General features: G+C 39.2%; 1 protein-coding gene across 1 annotated transcript; it reads right to left on the bottom strand.

Annotated features, from left to right (window-relative positions):
• Positions 1–17,149: 17,149 nt before the first annotated feature.
• On the bottom strand, positions 17,150–20,602 carry LOC135611750 (protein NRT1/ PTR FAMILY 4.4-like). Its single transcript, XM_065107393.1, has 5 exons — positions 20,341–20,602; positions 19,964–20,181; positions 19,126–19,566; positions 18,297–18,433; positions 17,150–18,185 (listed from the first exon to the last, which is right to left on the bottom strand). The coding sequence occupies exons 1-5, from the start codon at positions 20,465–20,467 to the stop codon at positions 17,348–17,350; spliced, it is 1,761 nt and encodes a 586-aa protein (XP_064963465.1). The 5' UTR covers positions 20,468–20,602; the 3' UTR covers positions 17,150–17,347.
• Between the last annotated feature and the right edge of the window lie 627 nt (positions 20,603–21,229).

The raw sequence follows: 21,229 nt of genomic DNA on the forward strand, positions 1-21,229 counted from the left end.
TGATTTATTAGATATAGAATTTTATATACTTGTTACGGGTAATCTAAAACCAAATTTATTCAATGAGTTTCATTAATTTGTCATATATTTTATGTCAAAAATGTATATATCTTTTGACTTAAAATTTTTGAGTGGCTCGTTTAATCAAAATATTTTTCAAGCTAATTTAGAGTTATCCTTTCACTTAGTATTTTAAAATTTAATTATATTGATTAATACTATTTTTAATCAAATTTGGGGACCAAATTTCTATTAAGTGGGAGAGAAATGTAATCACCGATAATTTCTCCCTTAATATAAATCAATTACTATAAATAATTTATTACCTTATTATTAACTTCTATATTTATGTACTATTGTTAAGAAAATAATTAAATTTGATTTCCTTAATCATGTGGATAAGTTAAAAATTCTACTAATCAATTAAATTATTAATTAATTAATTAATTAATTAATTAATTTCTTAATGAATGATTTGATATTTAGGAAGGAAATAGTTTATTATTCATTTTTGTCTATGAACTATAAGAAATGTGTTAGGAACGAGTCGGCATTGGGGGGGGGGTGAATTAGTGCAGCGATAAAATCGTCGGTTCTAAAAAAAACTTCATACAATAAAAACCGAACTCGGAAGATAACTTGAAGTTCAATGCTTGTTCGTAAGCGTAGGCATAGTAAAAGCATAATAAGGAGGAAAAACAGTTTGCTATAAAAGTAAATTGCAAGAAGGAAACGCAAACCGGATTTTTATAGTGGTTCGATCATTGTGACCTACATCCACTCCACCAATTCCTCTTCCGTCGAGGCCATTGGCATCCACTATCAGTCTTCCTTCAATAGACAAAGACCAACCACCTTTTACAACTCGATTCTCCTTTTACTGGGTTTAGGAGATAACCCTTACACCCCCACTTACTCATTAAACTATTCTAACACTTAGAACTTTTGAGAGGAGTTCACACAACATTGCAGTAGCATTTCTTTCTATTTTTACTCTGAAGTTCTGTGTCTCTTAATCAGGGATGAGAGGAGTATTTATAAGCCTTAAGTTGATTCAAACTTAGAGCCTAAAAATATCTCATCCTAGGTTTCCTAGGTACGAGCGGTACCATTGCCTGTGCTGGGTGGTACCACCGACTGGCATCCTGACATTGGGTGGTACTACCGCCTGACAAAGCTCAAAGACCGAGCTCTAGCGGGACCACCGCTTGATAGGGGTGGTACCACCGTTGGCAGTATTTACTATCGGTGGTACCACCACTAGTAGCATTTATTGCCAGCGGTACCACCGCCCAGTCTGGGCGGTACCACCGCCTAGACCACTTGGGAGACTGAGTCTCCTAAGCGGTGCCACCATCGGCCAGGCTTTCAGCATCTTGGTTGGGCCTTGAATCTGGCCCAAGCTAGCCCAACTTCAGGCCCAATTGGCCCCTAACAGAGTTGATGGAATTACCTCCCAATCCCAACTCCAATTATGTGCTAACTATAATTCCTAAGATATATTATAAGCAAAATAAGTCTGGTTTCTTCCGACGAGCTTCCAGCGATCTTCCGGCGAACTTCTGACAATCTCTCGGCAATGATCCGGCGGACTCCCGGCAAGCTCTTGGACTTCACAATGATCTTCTTAGTGAGTTCCGATGAGATTCTTTGGCAAGCTTCTGGACTTCTTGGTTGGTTCCGATATAACTTCCGATAAACGTCTGGACTTCCGACGAACTCTCGAACTCCCAACGAAATCGCGTTCTTGACTCTAGGACTTCATTTTCCTTTATGCCTTGCTATCATAGTTAATCCTGCACATATAAAACACACTTTGTTCTAGACAATTATTACTAAGCATAAATCATGTTGTTCGGCATGTCATTGGTCTATCGACACTTCGTCTGATTCTTCAACGTATCATCCTCTCTTACGGCCTATTGCCCAATTAGCCAGTTGACCTCCGTAACTCCGATATCCTTAGTGTAATATATTCTCTTCTTGGCTCGATGCCCGAATCTATGGCCTGAAGCCTTCTATCGATACGTCAACCGATCCTTCGGTGCAATGTCTAATCTTCTGACATATTTCTCCGGCCCAACATGATTCTTTCTGCTTTAAATGTCTCTCCCTGATCGAAGCATCCTACGTCATTTAAAACGTAGATCAAATTATAAATACTATGAATTGGTTTCATTATCAAAATCTGAGATTTAACAATCTCCCACTTTTTGATGATGATAACCAATTGATGACAGAGTTAACCTTAACTCCCGGAGTTTAACCAAACTCCCTCTATCAATATGCCATATTGATAGAACTCTTGGATTCAAAAATCCAAGCAACATGTTATCATAAACTTATGCATAACATCATCATACTTCTCCCCCTTTGTCATCAACAAAAAGGAGAATTTCTAACTATCAAGTGTTTGAGATACAGTATCAAATAGTTTCATAATAAACATAATCTTCAGTTTTATCATCATGCAATTTGTAAGCTAAAAAAATTAGCAAGTGTTACATCATACAAGCTATCAAGTTTTAAATATGCAAGGTAGTAAGATAGCAAGTTTACAACATACAAGTTAGCAAAAATTTCCAAAGCAAATGCAAGATAGCTTTCTTGTTGAAGTGTGTAAGCTAGCATTTTTATATCACTTTACAACATGGATAATCACCAAATCATCATTAATTTTAAGGATGTGCATGAAAGTAAATTTTGCAAGTTTGTATTTTTACTTCTCAAAATAGGCAAGCTAGTGATGTTCAAGATAGCAAGTTCTTTCTTCTCTTTTGAGAAATGCCATTTTTTGCTTCTTTGCAAAGTACAAGCTAGCAAAATTTTACATTATTTTATAATATGCAAGCTAGCAATTTGGCAAGTGTTACTTCTCTTTCAAGTATGAAGGTTAGCAAGTTTTTGAAAAATAATGCAAGATAATAAGCTAGCAAGATATAATATTTTACATGAAACAAGCTACATGAAGTACATTTGCATCTTCTCTTTAGATGTGCAAGCAAGCAAGTTTTTGCATCTTCTTGACTTATGCAAGTTAGCTAGCAAGCTAGCTATCTCCCCCTTTGTCATTGTCAAAAGGAATGGAAAAATATAATTTTGCATCACTTTTTCCCTTTATAATAATCTTTAAATCATGACAAAGGATAAATAACAAAGATGAAAAATCAAGTCATGAATGTTAAAATATTTTTTTATCATGAATATTTCATCATTGCATGCATCATTATCATAAGTTGAAGTATTGCATGCATAATATCAAATCATCATGTATATTTTTAAAATATAAAATTATCATTACATGCATGATTCCAAATCATCATTCATAATTACATCAATATTTTAATTATTATTTCAATCATCAAAATGAAAGATCAAGTCTAAAATTCAAAAAATCAAGACCATAATCCGAAAAATGTATAAGAATTTATACATTTGGGAGATCTAACATGTCTAAGTTTATCATTCAAGCTAGTAAACTTGGTTCTCTTGAGATGTTAACTATTTTCTTTCCCCCTTTTGTTATTATAAATAAGTAAGAATAAGGGAAGAATATAATGATATAAAATATTTTAATCATTTCAAGGTATATAAGCCATAAATACAAAGAGATTATGTCATGAAAGATAAGACCACTTAAATACCAAAAGAAATGATTCATATAGTAAATCTCTTCTTTAAATAAAATACTAAGAAGAATCGAGAACGATTAATGAAAAATCTCGATTAATAATAAATCTTAATTTGTAAATATCAAAGAATCAAGATCATGATTTAGATAAAAATTTATTTAAATTTAAATCATCAAAATCATTTTTGAAGTCCAAGAGATTTGTAAAACTGATACAAATAGATTCATCAAAATCAACAAGATAGAGAAAAAGAATTTTCAAGAAAAATGTTTTCCTCTTTTTAGTTGTTTCAATTCATATGATTTTATTTCATTTATGCCAAATAAAAACATGTATCATATTTAAAATCGAAAGTGCAAGGATCAATAAGGCATAAATCACCCAAAAATCATTATTACTTCAAATCATCATATATAATTTCGAAAGATAAATTTATTAAGCATGATCATTATGTATCAGTACATTATTTCATCAAGCATAATTTCATAAAGTGTTTTTAATAATACGAAAATCATTAAGATACACATTATCATTAAAACATCTAGTATGATTTAAGTCTAATATTTTGTTCCTTTATCATAACACATGTAATTTTCATGATTATTGTCAAAATTACTAGATAAGTATGATTCCTAATTTTTTGTATTTTTATTTATTAAACATGTAATTTTTTTAAAAAATAATTTTTTAAATTAAAAATAACTCATGTAAAGCATCATGTAATTTCAAAATAAACTAAGGGCATTTTGATTATCTCATCATCGAAGGTCGTTAAGATATAGTTTGCCACCTCATCTTTGTTGATTTTCTTCTCGTCTTCGAAGGAACTCGATTCGTCTTTTTGCAACTTCTTGTTGCGTTCATAGCAAGTAGTTCCACTTTTTTTAAGTTTATTTTTATTCTTTAATCATTATTTCATGAATTTTTTAAATTTCATGAGGAATTCAAGTTCACCATCACTTAGCTTATGCTCGAGTGGTCTTCTTTTATTCGAAGTGCTAAATCTTTCATCTTTGAAAGGTTGTTTTCAAGTTCGTTTTGTGCATTGTGCACCATTTCATATGTGATCAATGAACCAAAAAGTTCTTCAAGTGAAAAATTATTAAGATCTTTTGCCTCTTGTATTGCAGTTACTTTCGGATCCCAATTCTTATTAAGAGAACATAAAATTTTGTTTACAAGTTCAAAATCCAAAAATATTTTACTAAGTGCTTTTAAACCATTGACGACATCCGTAAAACGGGTGTACATGTCTCCAATGGTTTCGCTTGGTTTCATATGAAAAAGTTTAAAATCGTATATTAAAAGATTGACTTTAGAATCTTTTACTTTACTCGTGCCTTCGTGTGTGATTTCGAGAGTGTACCATATTTCGAAAGCCGTTTTGTAAGTAGAAACTTAATTAAACTCAATTTTATCTAAGGCGCAAAATAGGGCATTCATAGCCTTTGTATTTAGAGAAAAAGTCTTCTTCTCCAAATCATTCCAATAGTTTATTGAAAGAGAATACATTCGAAAACTATTTTTAATAATATTTTATAAATTTAAATCTAAGGAAAGCAAGAAAACTCTCATTCGAGTTTTTCAATATGTGTAGTCCGTCCCATTGAATAAGAGAGGACGAATGAGAGAGTGACCCTCTTGAAAATCGAAAAGAGCCATTTTTCTTTAGGTGTTAAATCAAATGAGAAAAATGAGGCTCTGATACCAACTATTAGGAACGAGTTAGCACTAAGAGGGGGGGTGAATTAGTGTAGTGATAAAATCGTTGGTTCTAAAAAAAATATCGTATGATAAAAACTGAACTCGGAAGATAACTTAAAGTTCAATGCTTGTTCGTAAGCGTAGGCATAGTAAAAGCACAATAAGGAGAAAAGGCAGTTTGCTATAAAAGTAAATTGCAAGAAGGAAACATAAACCAGATTTTTAGAGTGATTCGGTCGTGGTGACCTACATCCACTCTATCAATTTCTCTTCTATCGAGGCCACCGACATCTACTATCGATCTTCCTTTAATAGACGAAGACCAACCACCTTTTACAACTCGATTCTCCTTTTATCGAGTTTAGGAGATAACCCTTACACCCCCACTAACTCCTCTCTTAAACTATTCTAACACTTAAAACTTTTGAGAGGAGTTTACATAAGATTGCAGTAATGTTTTTTTCTATTTTTACTCTCAAGTCTTGTGTATCTTAACCAGGGATGAGAGGGGTATTTATAGGCCTCAAGTTAATTCAAACTTGGAGCCTAAAAACATCTCATCTTGGGTTTCCTAGGTACGGGTGATACCACCACCTGTGCTGGGCGGTACCACCACCTTGTCATGGACTTAGCTGATTTTGCCTAAGTCGTGCGGCACCCTTGCGTGTCCTTCCGCAAAGGTCAGCCTCCCCGAAGTCTCCCATTGTCCCTTAGGACCAACAAAAGAGAGAGCGGGCTAGAGAGAACGCCTCAATCGGGATCCACAAGCAAACATCTCTGAAAAACACTTCATAGACAATGCAAATTACAAACATACTTTACAAGCTCTGAACAGTGGCACAACAAAGGGTAAAATGGTCCATTACAGATCGAAAATCTCTCGCACGTGTCCACATGACACAACCTTTATTTACAAGCCTAAAGAGGCCACCAACCCAACTAAAATGGGACTATCAAGCCTTATGCCGCCCCTCTACATATTGTACAAGGCATGAACATGCCAAAAGACACGGACATACATAAGCATTACATCAAACATCCTGTTTCGAAGTTTGTCCGTGGCATTCTCCCCCACTTATTCCTTCGACGTCCTCGTTGAAGCCTTTGTCGACATGCAACTCCTCGCCTTTGCTGAGTCTTCAATCTTTTGCTCCAGCTACAATGCCCCTCTTGGCTCCTTGCTGCTCTCCGCTGCTGTATTTGAGTAGTCGAACCTTTGATCCGCCATGCTGCTTCAACTCACCAATGACTCTGATGTGGGGTTGGCTGAGTTGTGTTGATCCTTGTTGATTCCTGCGGATCCCCCAGATGAAGGAAAAGACCATCCTTACTGCGCTAGTCTCTCAAATGCCTCATGCTGCTTGAATTGGGTGGATGCTTGTTAGAGCTTTAACGAGCATCGTCTCGCAAACTTCTGAAGTTTTGGGTCCTTCCTCCACAAAATTTGCTCATTGACTCTTCTTTCACTTAGTTGTCACATCCAAGTAGGTTCGCATCACTTGCGCTTTCGATTGGCATTTCGTTGGGAAATGAAGCAGACAATCTACTCTCAGTAACACTGATCACCGTTGATGAGGATTTGACAACTATTGTCTTCCATTATCTTCGAAGGGTCTTTAAACTTGTGTAGAGCTCCTCTGCTGGGTAGATAAGAGAATTGGGGTACTCAGTTTCGCCCATTCTCTTAAGAGTTGAGAAGGCAAAGGTTACTTGACTTCGCCCGCCTCCTCGAGGTTGTACTCCATGCATCGAGCTGGTTACTGGCCTTCGCCCGCTCTTTGCTCACACTTCTGAAGCACTTGAAGTGTTTGCACTCCTTGCATTGAGTTAGCTACTGTGATTCACCTTCTCAATGCCATTGAACTTCTGGAATGCAAGAAGTTTTCACCCCAACTTGGAGTAGTTCTCTCATAGGTTTGGTCGCTTCTGGGATTGTACCGTCTTCTCCATCAACCCTGCCGCCTACTCCACTGAGTAGCAAAGGTACAGCACCGTGTACTGCCTGCTTCGTTCCTTGGTTATGCACTCTTGCATGACCCGAAGTCCTTCACTTTCGGCTATCTTGATGAGAAGCTCATTGACACCGGTCTTACGAAGTTCCTCGGCCTCTGCCCTTCAGCCTTGTCTCGGTACTTGGAGATTGCCTCTGCATGCTCCACCTCCTCGGCCCCTTTCACGACCAAGCGCTCTCCCTCCATGAGAGCAAGGGATCAATGACTTTCACGGAAGTCCCGCCTCTGCGGTACCATGGCGCTGCCATGCCCATGGCCCTACTATCCATCGTCGCGCATCTGCATCCCTTTTCTTCACGATCAGTAGATATGTCTCCGTGGCACTCCTCTGAGTCCACCTTCATTCTAACTGATGCTTGATTTTGGGTAGCTATGTCCCTCTGGACTCGTCGTCGCTTCCTCGCCCCTTTCGACCCCCTGCTTCAACACCTCTGTGTTCTCCAAGCAACCTGTTTAGTCGATGGAAAGGCAGACTGCAACTCCCATGCATGGCCTCTGCCATTACGTTGTAGGGTTTGCACCGATTCTGTTCTCCTTAGCTTCCTTGGTAGCAACGTTCGCTTACTCAACCTTGTCCTCTGACTTGCCGGGCCCTCTTAAGCGAATATGAGCTCTGGAGCAGTCCAACTCTCCAGCTGCTTCGATCATACCTCTGCATGATCAAGTCCCTCCCATGGGACTCACTGGTACTTGCATTCGAACTTTCCCTTAGTGGAACACAGCCCCCATATGCTGATGACCAATATTTTCATCCGATGCAAAATTTGATGCACGCCCGGAAGACCCGCCTCTGCGGTACTATGGCCTTCACTCCTTGAATCCACAGCCCTTCTTGCCGTCATGTTGTTCATCGAAGTGGAGCTTCCAGTAGCTTCCGATCATTCCTCTATATGATCTAGTCCCTCCCGAGACTATATCGTGTGTATCGCATTGCCACGAACTGTTCCACCACGATCCGCTGCACCATGTCGCCTCCTGGTGACATCTCCATTGCATTCTGATCCTTGTGGAACAAACTCGAATTGTGAACCCTCCATGTGTGGCCTCTGCCAATACATCGCAGGGTCTCCTCCACCTTCGATTTTGTTCGCTCCTTTGGCAATCGACCTTCATCCACCCACTCTTGGGTCACACCTAGATGAAGCACCGCTCTAGGACAGTCTGTCGCCTAGTAGCTCCCGAAGTCCACCGACTTCACTGTAATTTGTGCACCATTGTCTGGATCCTGGACCTCTGCCCCTACAAGCACAATCTCCGCTGCGCACCGCTTCCTTCATGGCAACTTGAATGACAGCACTGTGGCATATTCTTCAAGAGTACCCGCCTCTGCGTCCTCTTGCCCCGTGCTAAGGCCTTCTGAACTCGACTTCGCCTCCGCAAATTGAGTCGCCTTAGTTCCTCCATCAAATGCTCCTCCGAGATAAGGTGCATGTGCCCCGAAGCTCCCTTCGTCTTTGGCACCATGCAAGATGAGTCCGCTCCGTCAGAATGAAGGACCCATGGAACAACATGATCTTACTCTTGCCTCTGCAAGAGTTCATGTCCTTGACCTTTGTCTAAGGAAAGCACTGTGCCTCTGCTCCATGTTTCAACTTCTATGCTGGCTCCCTTCGAGCGGCTTGAGTACTTCGCCAAGTTACCCCCAAGTTGCTCCGCTCCTCATTTTTGCATTGAGTTGATGGTGGCCCTCGCGCCCACCATTCCACGGGTTAGCCCTCCCTTGAGTCCGATCTCCATATCGACTCCAAGTGTGCCTTCATGTAAGTTGCTTTGGGTCGCTCCCCCACTTGATCTCGCAATGCATCCACCAATGCATTCTCTCAAGCGAGATCATGCGACGACTCCTCGCCGCTTGCTCAGTCCATCGAGCTTCGTGGAGTTGTTGTTTGTTGAGGTACTCCTCCTCAACATGTGAGGTTTGTCTCACATGATCCTCCCTCTGGAGAGCCGGGACTTATCCCTCCTAGATAACTGTCCCATTGGAGCAACATCTCTCTTCGTTTCGGAGACCACCATCCCCTTGGACTACTCCGATCTGCTGAACAAACTGTGCATTGTTCTGCCTCATGCAAACGCACTTGCTAGATTGCGACTCCCCGTCAATACAGTCCCAGCTACACCCCTCAAGGCCTAGCAATATGCTGAACTCGTTGCACACTTCAGCCTCCTACGGACGTATCCTTCACATACAGAAGAGAAAGTTTCAATGCTCCATGGCGCCGAGTTTCGGTCGCCTTGGGATGGCCGTGAACATTCCATCGTCCGCATACAAGCCCATGCATGAGTACCAAATTCTTCGAGTTAGCAATTCCCCTCACCTCTATGAGCTTTGCATAACTCTTTTGGTCGTTGAGCAACTTATTCCACCTTGGATGGTCTCATCCTTTACCAAGCGCCTCGCTTGCCTTGAGCACCATCAAGTATGGTTGTCAACGTTGAGCCGTAGCTCAAACTTAGTCATCCCAACCTTTGTGCGCTCCACATTCTTCCAAGCTTGCCTATTCTCGTGGTGCCTCTTGCGCGAAGGGTTGGCCATTCCTCTAAATGCCAATATCAGATGCCCGCTCCACCAAGCGACTCCTTTTCCCTACATCTCCATGCTCGTTTTCCCCCAAACGGTCGCGGTGTGCTGACTGCCCTCAACGCAGCCCCGCTAGGTCCCCCACGTTTGCATGCTAAGTGTTTCTATGAATGCTTGTCCCGCTCTGATACCATATGTCACGAACTTAGCTAGTTTTGCCTAAGTCGTGCGGCACCCTTGCGTGTCCGTCCGCAAAGGTCAGCCTCTCTAAAGTCTCCCATTGTCTCTTAGGACCAACAAAAGAGAGAATGAGCTAGAGAGAACGCCTCAATCGGGATCCACAAGCAAACATCTTTTGAAAACACTTCATAGACAATGCAAATTACAAACAGACTTTACAAGCTCTGAACAGTGGCACAACAAAGGGTAAAATGGTCTATTACAAACCGAAAATCTCTCGCACGTGTCCACATGACACAACCTTTATTTACAAGCCTAAAGAGGCCACCAACCCAACTAAAATGGGACTATCAAGCCTTCGGCCGCCCCTCTACACGTTGTACAAGGCATGAACATGCCAAAAGACACGGACATACATAAGCATTACATCAAACATCCTGTTTCGAAGTTTGTCCGTGACAACCTGGCATCCTGACACTGGGTGGTATCACCACCTGACAGAGCTTGGAGACTGAGCTCTAGCAGTACCATTGCTTGACAAGGGTGGTACCACCACTGACAGCATTTACTATCGGCGGTACCATCGTCCAGTTTGGGCGGTACCACCGCCTAGACCACCTGGGAGACTGAGTCTCCTAGGCGGTGCCACCGCCGGCCAAGCTTTCAACATCTTGGTTGGGCTTTGAATTCGGCCCAAACCAGCCCAACTTGGGGCCTAGTTGGCCCCTAACAAAGTTGATGAGATTACCTCTCAATCTCAACTCCAATTATGTGCTAACTACAATTCCTAAGACATATTCTAAGCAAAATAAGTATAGTTTCTTCCAGCGAGCTTCCAACGATCTTCCGACGAACTTTCAACAATCTCTTGGCAATGTTTCGGCGGACTCCCAACAAGCTCTTGGACTTCATAACGACCTTTTTGGCGAGTTCTGATGAGCTTTGTTAGCAAGCTCCTAGACTTCTTGGTTGGTTCTGACAGAACTTCCAATGAACATCCGGACTTCCGACGAACTCTTAAACTCCCAACGAAATTACGTTCTTGACTCTAAGACTTCATTTTGCTTTATGCCTTGCTATCATAGTTAATCCTGCACACATAAAACACACTTCGATCTAGATAATTATTACTAAGCATGAATCATTTTGTCTGGTATGTAATTGGTCCGTCCACACTTCGTCCGATTCTTCGGCGCATCGTCCTCTCTTACGACCTATTGTCCAATCGGTCAGTTGACCTCCGCAACTCCAATATCATTAGCGCAATATCCGCTCTTCTTGGCTCGATGCCCGAATCCATGACTCGAAGCCTTCTGCCGATACGTCGATCGATCCTCCGGCACGACGTCCAATCTTCTGTCATGTTTCTCCAGCCTAACATGATTCTTCTTACTTTAAATGTCTCTCCCTGATCGAAGCATCCTACGATACTTAAAACGCAGATCAAATCATAAATACTATCAATTGGCTTCATCATCAAAATATGAGATTTAACAAAATAAATATTATATTACTCTATTTATGTGTGAAAGAAATTAAAAATAAATTAAAAATAAAAATTAAATTATTACTTACCTTTCGGGGAGATCTTATCTTCTCATATATAAAGGAGGCTACTTCTCCCTTATTCCTCACTAAGCCTCTATATAAAGGAGACTACTTCTCCCTCATTGCTCACCAAGCCTAACAATGGGAGGATTAAGGAAAAGACTTTCCGAGGAAATGATATCGAGGAAATGATAGCCGAGGATAGGTAAGATCCTTTATTTTTTAACTAGCTATAATTTATATTTTGAAATATTGATGTTGAGATTATTATAATTTTATGATGCGTAATGATGTTTTAATTTCAAAATTTTATTATTAGTAAATAATGATAATTATTTTGTGATGGTTGAATGATTATTTGATTTATATTGATCTCTTAAGCTTAAGTAAATTTTAATATTGATTTAATTACTAAAATTTATATTCTTATATTAACATAATAGTTCTAATTTATTTAATTATATATATATATATATATATATATATATATATATATATGTTTCAAGAATTATGTGCGAATTTCTATAATGTAATTAGTTTTAAATTTAAGATCATGAATTTAAATTTTTAATTAATGGATTTGAGTCATTATTTAATAATTTTAAATATTAAAATCTAATTTAATAAGACAAGTCTAACTGGGGTTTGACTTGAGTCAGATTGATCAATCAGAAAAGATCGACCCAACCAATGTGGTTATTTACGACCTAACCCGTGTGGCCAAGTATAGTCTAGCCTATGTGACTAGGCATGACCTAGCTCATGTGGCCAGGTAGGAGCTAACCTATGTGATAGGGTATGACTCAATCCATGTGATCAGGTATGATCCAACCCATATGGCCAAGTGCGATCCAGTCCATATGACCATGTACGTCCCAACCCATATGACAAGGTATCACCTAACCGATGTGGTCAGGCATGACCTAGCTCATGTGGCTAGGTATGATCCAATCCATATGGCCATGTATGACCCAACTCATATGACAAGGTACAACCCAACCTATATGGCCAAGTATGACCCAACCCATGTGGCTAGGCAAGATCCAGTCCATGTAGCCATATATGACTCAGCTCATATGGTAAAGTACGACCCAACCAAGTGACCACGCATTGGCCAACTCATGTAGCTCGGTACGACCCAATCCATGTAGTTAGATATGACCTCAACTCATATATCTATATACGACCAACTCATGAGCCAAGCATGGCCTAGTTCAAAGGTAAGACCCAGCCCAATTTATAAGTGATGCTTAGCCTAGTCCATGAAGTTAAGCCTGTCCAGTTATGCAATTAGCATTAGACATATCATTGCTCCTCTATCTAGCTTGTTGTACCTCAATTTAACTATTACTTGGAACAAGTATATGCAGCGTATGTGACCCATCCAAGACTCGGGTGGGTTGGTTAGGTTTGAGTTAGTACTATACTACATAGTCCAATTTCCTCTCTCTTTATTGGTTTAAGCTCGTTAATTATTTAAATCAAAAAGATTTGATCGGTTAAAGCTGAATTAGGGCGATTCCAAACTAATTTAACCAGTTCAAACCTACATGACCTAATCGAGATCAATCAAATCTAAATTAGACTAGTCTCAGGTGATTCTAGACTGGTTCTATAATGATTTGAGGTTGGTTCCATTAGATCATAATTGAATTGAGTTTGGTTCAAGACAATTGAGCTATTCCAATTAGGGTTTTGATTGATTGAGAACTATTGAAAGATTGATGTTTCATGCATTTATGATTTGGTGAATTTAAAGGTTTTATATGAAAATGTCATTTGAAATTGATTATTGGTTTTCCATTTTCTTAAGTTTATGATATTGATATGATTATTATCAAGTAGTAGATATGACTAGGCTAGTAGTTCACATTGAAAGTATAATATATGAAAGGAGCTATGAGCCTATCATAGTGCGAAGCCCCCAATGAACATAGTCTAACAGATTTACATCAAGTATGGTCTCTCATAATATTTAATCATATTAATTTCTTGATAAGTGAATGAATGAGTGTAAATGAATGATTATAAATATTTATGTATCCCTAACGAGAGTAGGTATGGTGATTTCCTTTGGGGATTAGCGAGTCGTCAAACATGATGGTTAGATAATTCATCCATCCATTGTTAGGAGGAATATATCTCCACTTGGGCGGGTGAAAGATACCACTCTATCTGTTGTTGAGAGTGCGATATGAATTATTATCTCAATCCATTGTTGGGAAGAATCCATCCCGTGGAATATACTTCTCCATCCACTGTTAGGAGAGTGCACCATCGGGTGATGTACGCCTTTATTATCTAGTTATTATATATGTATTACATGTGGTTGATGCATAATTTTATTTATTATGTAAGAAATTATTATCCGTTTTTATGCATACGTTTTATGATAAATTGATATATTATCATTTCTTATTGAATTATTGATATTTGTATATTAAAATTTATTTTTATAATTTTTTTGAGGTTCCTACTGTGATTGATATATTTTTATCTTATATTTATTTTCAAAGTAATCTATTAAAAAAGAGACTTGTGATTCTATCAAGAAGATACAGTCCTTTTTTTAATTAAATAAATATTTATTATTATAAAAATAATGATTTGAATTTAAGGATTAAGAAAGAAAAAAGAGAGGGAGTTTATTATATAAATTATGGATAATAAATTACTAGTTTATTATTCTTTTTATAAATTCGGGATATTAGATAATATATTCTTGGAATTAATTTATATTATGTTAACAGCAAAACCAATACTTTTTTTCTTCGTTCTTTTAAATTAGATTGCTTCTTAATGCAATATTTCCATTAAAGTAAATGGTTATGCTATTATGTGCATTCCATCAATTTCTGGCTGCCTATGTAGGTTATTGCAAGACAAGCTATAGAGCAATACTGGCCAAAGTTAGTTCCAGGATTCCAGTGTTGAGAAGATATTGACCTTAGCAATGATTGGTCTCTTCGGGAGTTGTGTGAAGCTATAGATCATCTGTCTGGATGAGTCTCATGCAGTGGGATTGGGCAACAAATTACTCTCTGTTTACATTGATAAAACATATATAGCATGATTTATTGAGACAATAGTTTGTCATAAAATTAGTCCACTACTGACATTTTCCCATCAATTGGAGTTGGCTATGGAGCAAACTTATCATGAAGATCATACAATGTTTGGCTGGTTTTTTCATCATGTCAGTACTGGAGAGTTGGAGTCCTAATCAAGGCAAAACTTAGGCATACAATGGATTTTCTTGATAAGTTAATGCAAAATTTAGGGGAGAGAGATGCAGTGGGTGTAGAGCTTTATTTTGTTGGTTGGAGATTGAGCTGATGCTTGTAGAAATACTATTCAAAATCTTTATCGAGTCTGGAAGAGCCATGGAAGATGGTTTAAGCTCATCTCAGAGGCATGAGACCAGCCGAAATGGAAGCATTCAAACCTTACTTTTCAGATCATGCTTGACTTCTTTGAATTGTTAAAACCCAGCATAAAGCTTTTGTGGTGTCTTATAGTAGCTTCTCCGCAGTCACAAAACTTCAGTTCCAAGGAATCTTTCACCATCCAATTTACTGGATGGTGTTGAGCAATGTGGATTTCTTGGTGCCATCTCAAGCACATCTCATTATCCATCATCTTTGCCGAACGCAACCCTGTTTGCGACCATATTCTTGCATTTGTGGCTAATACATTTGCTTTTATGTATCTACGCATGACATTATCTCCACTCAATAATTCTTGATGATAGATCAAATGGACCCCCAAAGTTGTATGAAGTTGCTATTACGAGGAGCACTATGGGGCCCCTATGTTTGCTCGTTGCGTTTTATCTTGTCATCCAGCTTTTCTTGAACTCGAATCACTAATCAGGAAAAGAATGCTTGCATGCCATTCCAGATCTTTATGATGTCAAGGTGCGTTGACATCTTATTCTCTCAAAACTAGCAGACGAGCAATCGATTTGTCAACGTGGAAGATGTTGAAATTGCAACTTGCGATGTTTTCTTTGCTCCCTCCTTCTCCTCGTTAAATCCATGCAGTTGTTGATGCTGTGGATCAAGAAATTGATCATTGTGAAGATATGATCCGGAGTGCTTTATCTATTGCTCGATCCCATAATAAGTAGTAATTATGACACTGTTTCTTTTTTCTTGATCCCATAAATATGTTATAACCATATTAATTATCTTATGATTATAGTAATTAGTGAGTGGGGGGGGATACAGTAGGCCTAGCCACAGGAATGCATTTGCTATCATTGGTACAGATGAGATTAGCTTGTTGTGTTAATGGTGGCAGTACATTTTCCTTCCATTACAATACGATTCCGACATTAGTAAATGAATACACCCGCAAAATTATTTTTGTTATTACTGTGACAGACAAATAAACGATCCATTTTTTTTTACATAATTGCAGAATTACAGTGCTATATTGCGTTTTTGGTTATTAGGAGGGCTCTAAATCATGAAAGGACACAAGTATTGTACTTCCCACTATCTTCTGTCTCTTAACTTGCTTGTTCCTTAGACCAGCAGCTCTCATCATTATTGTCTCAGACTAGAGCACTTTTTTTCTGACTGCACCATTATGTAGCTATTTAAAGATAATTGACTGTCTCATATGAGGTATTTAGTCCAGATTATATAGGTGAATGTTTTTGCAGTTCCACTTGTCACGATCTGTTTACAATGGGCTCAAATCTTGCAAATGTAGAAGATAAATATCATTGTTTCCTCATGTCATTGGTAAGTTCATGTGACATGTACTGCATATGCTTCCCAGTCCAAGCAACAGAGCTTTCAGGTCCTAATTAATAAATAATTCTTCACTTCAGTTGAGGATCTGATATGCACACCAAAGAAAAATTAATATTTTTTGTTCTTTACGTTCAAAAAGATCTGAAATGCGTCCCTAATTCTTGTACCACCTGTGTGATATCAATAGACTCTACTCTTGGCCGGTCCATGTTTTCATTTCTTGCATCAAATTAGAAGGCCAGACTCTGATATTTTTGTGTGGTACGTAGGATTTAGCTTCTCTATGTCAAGTATGTATGTGATGATCAATCACACACTCTGATTCGGGATTGTGCTCTCGAGTATGTAGTCGTACTGATGGTGTTCTCACTGTTGCATTTTGCAGCATCTACTGTGGATCTTCTAGCTTGCTTTACCTACCTACCATGAAATATCAAGAGATTCAAGTTGTAATCTTAGACTTTTAAGGTGAAGAGGGAAACCAATCCCTATTAGTTAACAATAAGTTGACATGGTTTCATTAGACATAAACCAACCCAATCGTTCATAGACATAATGATGGATGGGCATGATAGTGACCAGCATTTTGCCTATGAACTTGGAAAGAAAAGCCTTGTCTATTGTCTCCATAGGAACATGTCCCCTCTCTAACAACATAGACATAGTGCTGGTCCATCATTTCGAGCTCCATTTCCATGAACAATAATTTGATCCGAAGACTTGGGTGACAAATGAAAAGAAAGAGCAAGAGAAGACAGAAGAACACTAAAATTTCATATAGTAACGATGTTCGACGATCGTTAGTGCATTCATTGTATGTCCATGATTCGATGTAAGTAATACATATATATAAGAAGGGACAGAGATGGCGCGAAACCTGCATGATAGATCCACGATCTAGATCTCTTTTTTTTGTTTTTATTTACCCTCTTAGCTTAGTTCAAGTTTAGGACCGAAGAGGAATATTTAATGTGGGATGGTGGTCTTTCACGGTGTGTTCTCAGCTCCAACATGTGTCTCAGTTGATGGAGATGGAGTGTTGGAGTACCATTTGGCCCAGAAAAGATAATTGAGGAAGTTGAGGAGGCTGAGAGCTGCCAACAGCCAGTAGAAGAGATCCAACCTGTCCTTGTTGAGGTCATTGTCACCCAGCCATCCGCCATTTGATGAGCTTGATGTGATCTTGTTCACCAATGACACCAGCAGGGAGCTCAAGAAGAAGCCAAAGGAGTAAGAGCAGTAGGTCATGGCTGTCAAGAAGGACTGCATGCCGCCCGATGACTGCTTGTAGAAGAACTCAATGAGCCCCACAGCTGTAAACATCTCCGAGAGGCCAAAGATGAGGAACTGGGGAGCAATCCAGAAGATGGACATCAGCTTGCCCGACCCAACAGCCATCTCTCTTCTCTCCTTCTCGATCATGGCGGCTGCCACCATCGAGAAGGTCGCTGTGAAGAGGCCGACGCCGATTCGCTGCAGCGGAGTGATCCCCGAGTCATCTCTGGTGAGCTTTCGGGCAAGAGGGACGAAGCTGGTTTCGTAGATGGGAACCAGTATGACGAGCACCATGTAGGGGATGGCTTGGAGTGATGCAGGTGGGACTCTGAAGGAGTCTGCAAGCCGAGTGTTCATGGAGCTTCCTTGTTCCACTGAGAAGGTCTGCAGCTGAGCGAGGACCGTGTTGAAGATGATGGTGCATGCGAAGATCGGTATCACTGAAAGAATCACCTTCACTTGCTCTACCTCTGCCTTGCTGCAAAGCTTCCATGGGCTCTCTTTCATGTTACAACCATCTTGGGATTTGATGCAAGCTTTGTCCAGAAATCTGAATCATGTAAAGGAAGAAAGGTTGCAAACGTCAAACTCGGAAAAGATCAGTTTTTTCTTATCACTTCTTCTTCCTTGGTCAAATGATTAGATGATAAGCTGGGCCAACCTGAACTTGTGGATGTGACTGAGGTTGCAAACACTTTGAGAAGAAACACCATGGTGTTTGGGCACATTCTTCGTGTGAGGCACTCCAGAACTAGAGAGGCAAACTTGCTTTCTCTTGGCAAATGCAGCTACAAAGACCTGCAGAAGGAACAACTTTTACTTGACAGTAAGAACTTGCAAAGATCAAAACTTTCTTGCATAAAATTTCTAGGAAGTCATGATCCATCTGCCTTCTGATGTATCTAGTGTATTCTTATGCAGAACAACCCAAGACACCATCGTTCATATCATACATAATTACCTTCATGTCTGCAATCAGTATATGAGCAAACAAAAAAACTTAATCATTTCAAGAATCAACTATGTACTTGATAATCAAGTAGGCAAGATCATAAAGAAAAAGAAATTCTACTACTCTTTTGTGGTAGTCTAACAAAACCTATAGGAGAAAAAAAATATTATATTAGATTAATGTTTCAGCAAGAAGACAAGTGGTCTCGCACCAAAAGAATCCTTGGACAGAGGTCCCCAAGAGAAATTTCCGAGCTTCATTCACCACAAGCGTATTCTTAATGAACAGTGGCAATCACAATAAGCATAAAACACAAGCTCCTAGGAAACAATCGCAATGAAGAATCTTGATATGATAGCCAGAAAAGAAAAGGTAAATTTGCAATGCCACGCTAATTCTATCGCAAAAGAATTCTTTTGATGAAGCACTTTTCAGCTATATCTTGATGGCATTGCAGCAAAGTAGGATGTTGATCGAGCGTAAATACTGATCAACTAAAACTATGTTTCTAGTAATAAATTCATAATCTAAATCTTACTCTTGCAATGGGGGTAAAGATGCTGCCCTGTGAAGGCTTGTTCCTGTAGAAAGGAGCACCGCAAACTAAGCTGATGAGTCCCATGGCCATGGCAGCTGCAGACACACCGAGACCTACGTCCATCCCTGACCGCATTTGGACCCAAACTAGAACAGTGAGTGCAATCAGCTCTCCCACACAGAAGCTGAAGTATGCTGTGTTGAAGTATGTGGACAGCTTCCTGGACTGATCATCTGGATCATCATTTCTGAACTGGTCAGCACCATGAGAGATCATGTTGGGCTTCAGGCAGCCGCTCCCCAAGGCCACCAAGTAGAGAGCAAGGAAGAAGGTAACGGCCTTGAAGCCTTTGGCCTCCATGCAGTGCTCTCCTGACATCATGTTGCATGGTGGTGGCCTCAGTTGCGGAAGATGTGCTTGGACTGAGAGCAGTATGAGACCCTGAACAAAACCAAACCCACAGGAGTAGGTTGTTTATGCAATAAAAACAATATATTAAATATCTTGCATTCTCATATTTCCTTCAATTATTTCATGATATAAATCCATGCAGCTTTCTCTACATTGCCAGGCGGAAGAAGATGACTTCCCATTTTCACTTTGTCTCTGTGAATGCTTTATTTAAATAAAAAAGGTTTAAGTAGTCACATTTCATGGCATTATTATTGTTACTATTTTAAATTGATTCATAGACAGAAAAAAGAGAGGAAGTATATGGTTTTCATCGGACAAGGTAGCAGTCATAGAAATTCTTCTCCTTTTTCTGCTCTGGTTCAGCAGACAATGGATTAACTTCTGCAAATGGATTGAGGTATTCTTAGAGAAGAATAGAACTTACTGAGAGCTCAACAAATCCAAATATCAACATGGTCCAGAAGCTCCCTAGATAAGAGTCTGAGAGAAACCCACCAACGAGAGACAAGATAAAAATAGTTCCCACAAAGTTGGTCACTATGTTTGCTGATTCTGACAGCGGGAAGTGCATCTCATTGAAGACATATGTTATAAGGTTGTTGCCAACAGCAGCAATTGCCATTATCTCAAATGCTTGAATGCCTGGAAAAAGAACCAAGACAACAATTAAATTATGTAGATTAGTTCAACCTTAATTGTATATATCCTACATAGAACAGAATAAACAAGCTATCTTGATGATAGCTGTGGAAAACACACCCACACACACACAGAGAGACAGAGAGAGAGAGAGAGAGAGACCTAATACAAAGCAAGCAGCTCTCATGCCTCCATGCTTGTTGGGCTTGCAGGGTTTGCCCCTCCAATCAAGGGAGACTTCAGTAAGCATGCAATCTCCTCTTAGATTCTGTCTTGTCTGAATGTCCATAAACTATTTCTTCGTGAGCACACAAACACACACACACACACACACACACTCCAAAACACTCTCTCTTTCTACTTCACTTGGGAGAGAGTCCTTCTCAAGCTCACAAACCAATTACACAACAAAAAAGCTGCAACTCTTCTTACAAGAAGACTTTGCTGAATCCAAGGCAAGTTGTTGCGGTTATTTATAACAACACATGGGAGAGAGCAAAGGGTTGGTGTGGTGTGGCTTACTCCTTGATGAGAGAATTTATGGGCTGTGAACAGTCACTGGCAAGTGGGGTCGTATGTTGGAGTTGGATTGTCAGAGTGCTTAGCAAAGTGGGGAGACCAGCAAAAATTGGTCTGCCACAAAACAGTAGCTGGAATTTAACTTGTTAATTAATTAATTTAAATTAAGAAGAGACAAGAGAAAGATTGTGTTAAACATGGTTGTGCAGAAAGTTATTCAGGGGGCAGAAAGTTGTTCTTTCCAACAAAGCCTTTTCATACTAAGTGACTTGCACAAGTCCTTGCATACACATAATGTACAGCTACTTCAAAGCATTTTTTTATGCGTCTTGTTTTTCTCTACTAGAAAAAATGACGTTTTTTCATGTAGAAGAAGGAAACGTATTTGTTTAGTTGTTACTAACAAGTTATTATCTTGTTTATCTCTACATCATGCATCATTTGTTGTCGACCAAGGTTCTTGTGATTTGCAAGGAACTCAAAATCATCCATGTTTATGTTGCTGAACTGGTTTTAAATACCAGGATCCATG

This window comes from Musa acuminata, chromosome BXJ2-5, assembly GCF_036884655.1.
Source record: "Musa acuminata AAA Group cultivar baxijiao chromosome BXJ2-5, Cavendish_Baxijiao_AAA, whole genome shotgun sequence".
Lineage (NCBI taxonomy): Eukaryota > Viridiplantae > Streptophyta > Magnoliopsida > Zingiberales > Musaceae > Musa > Musa acuminata.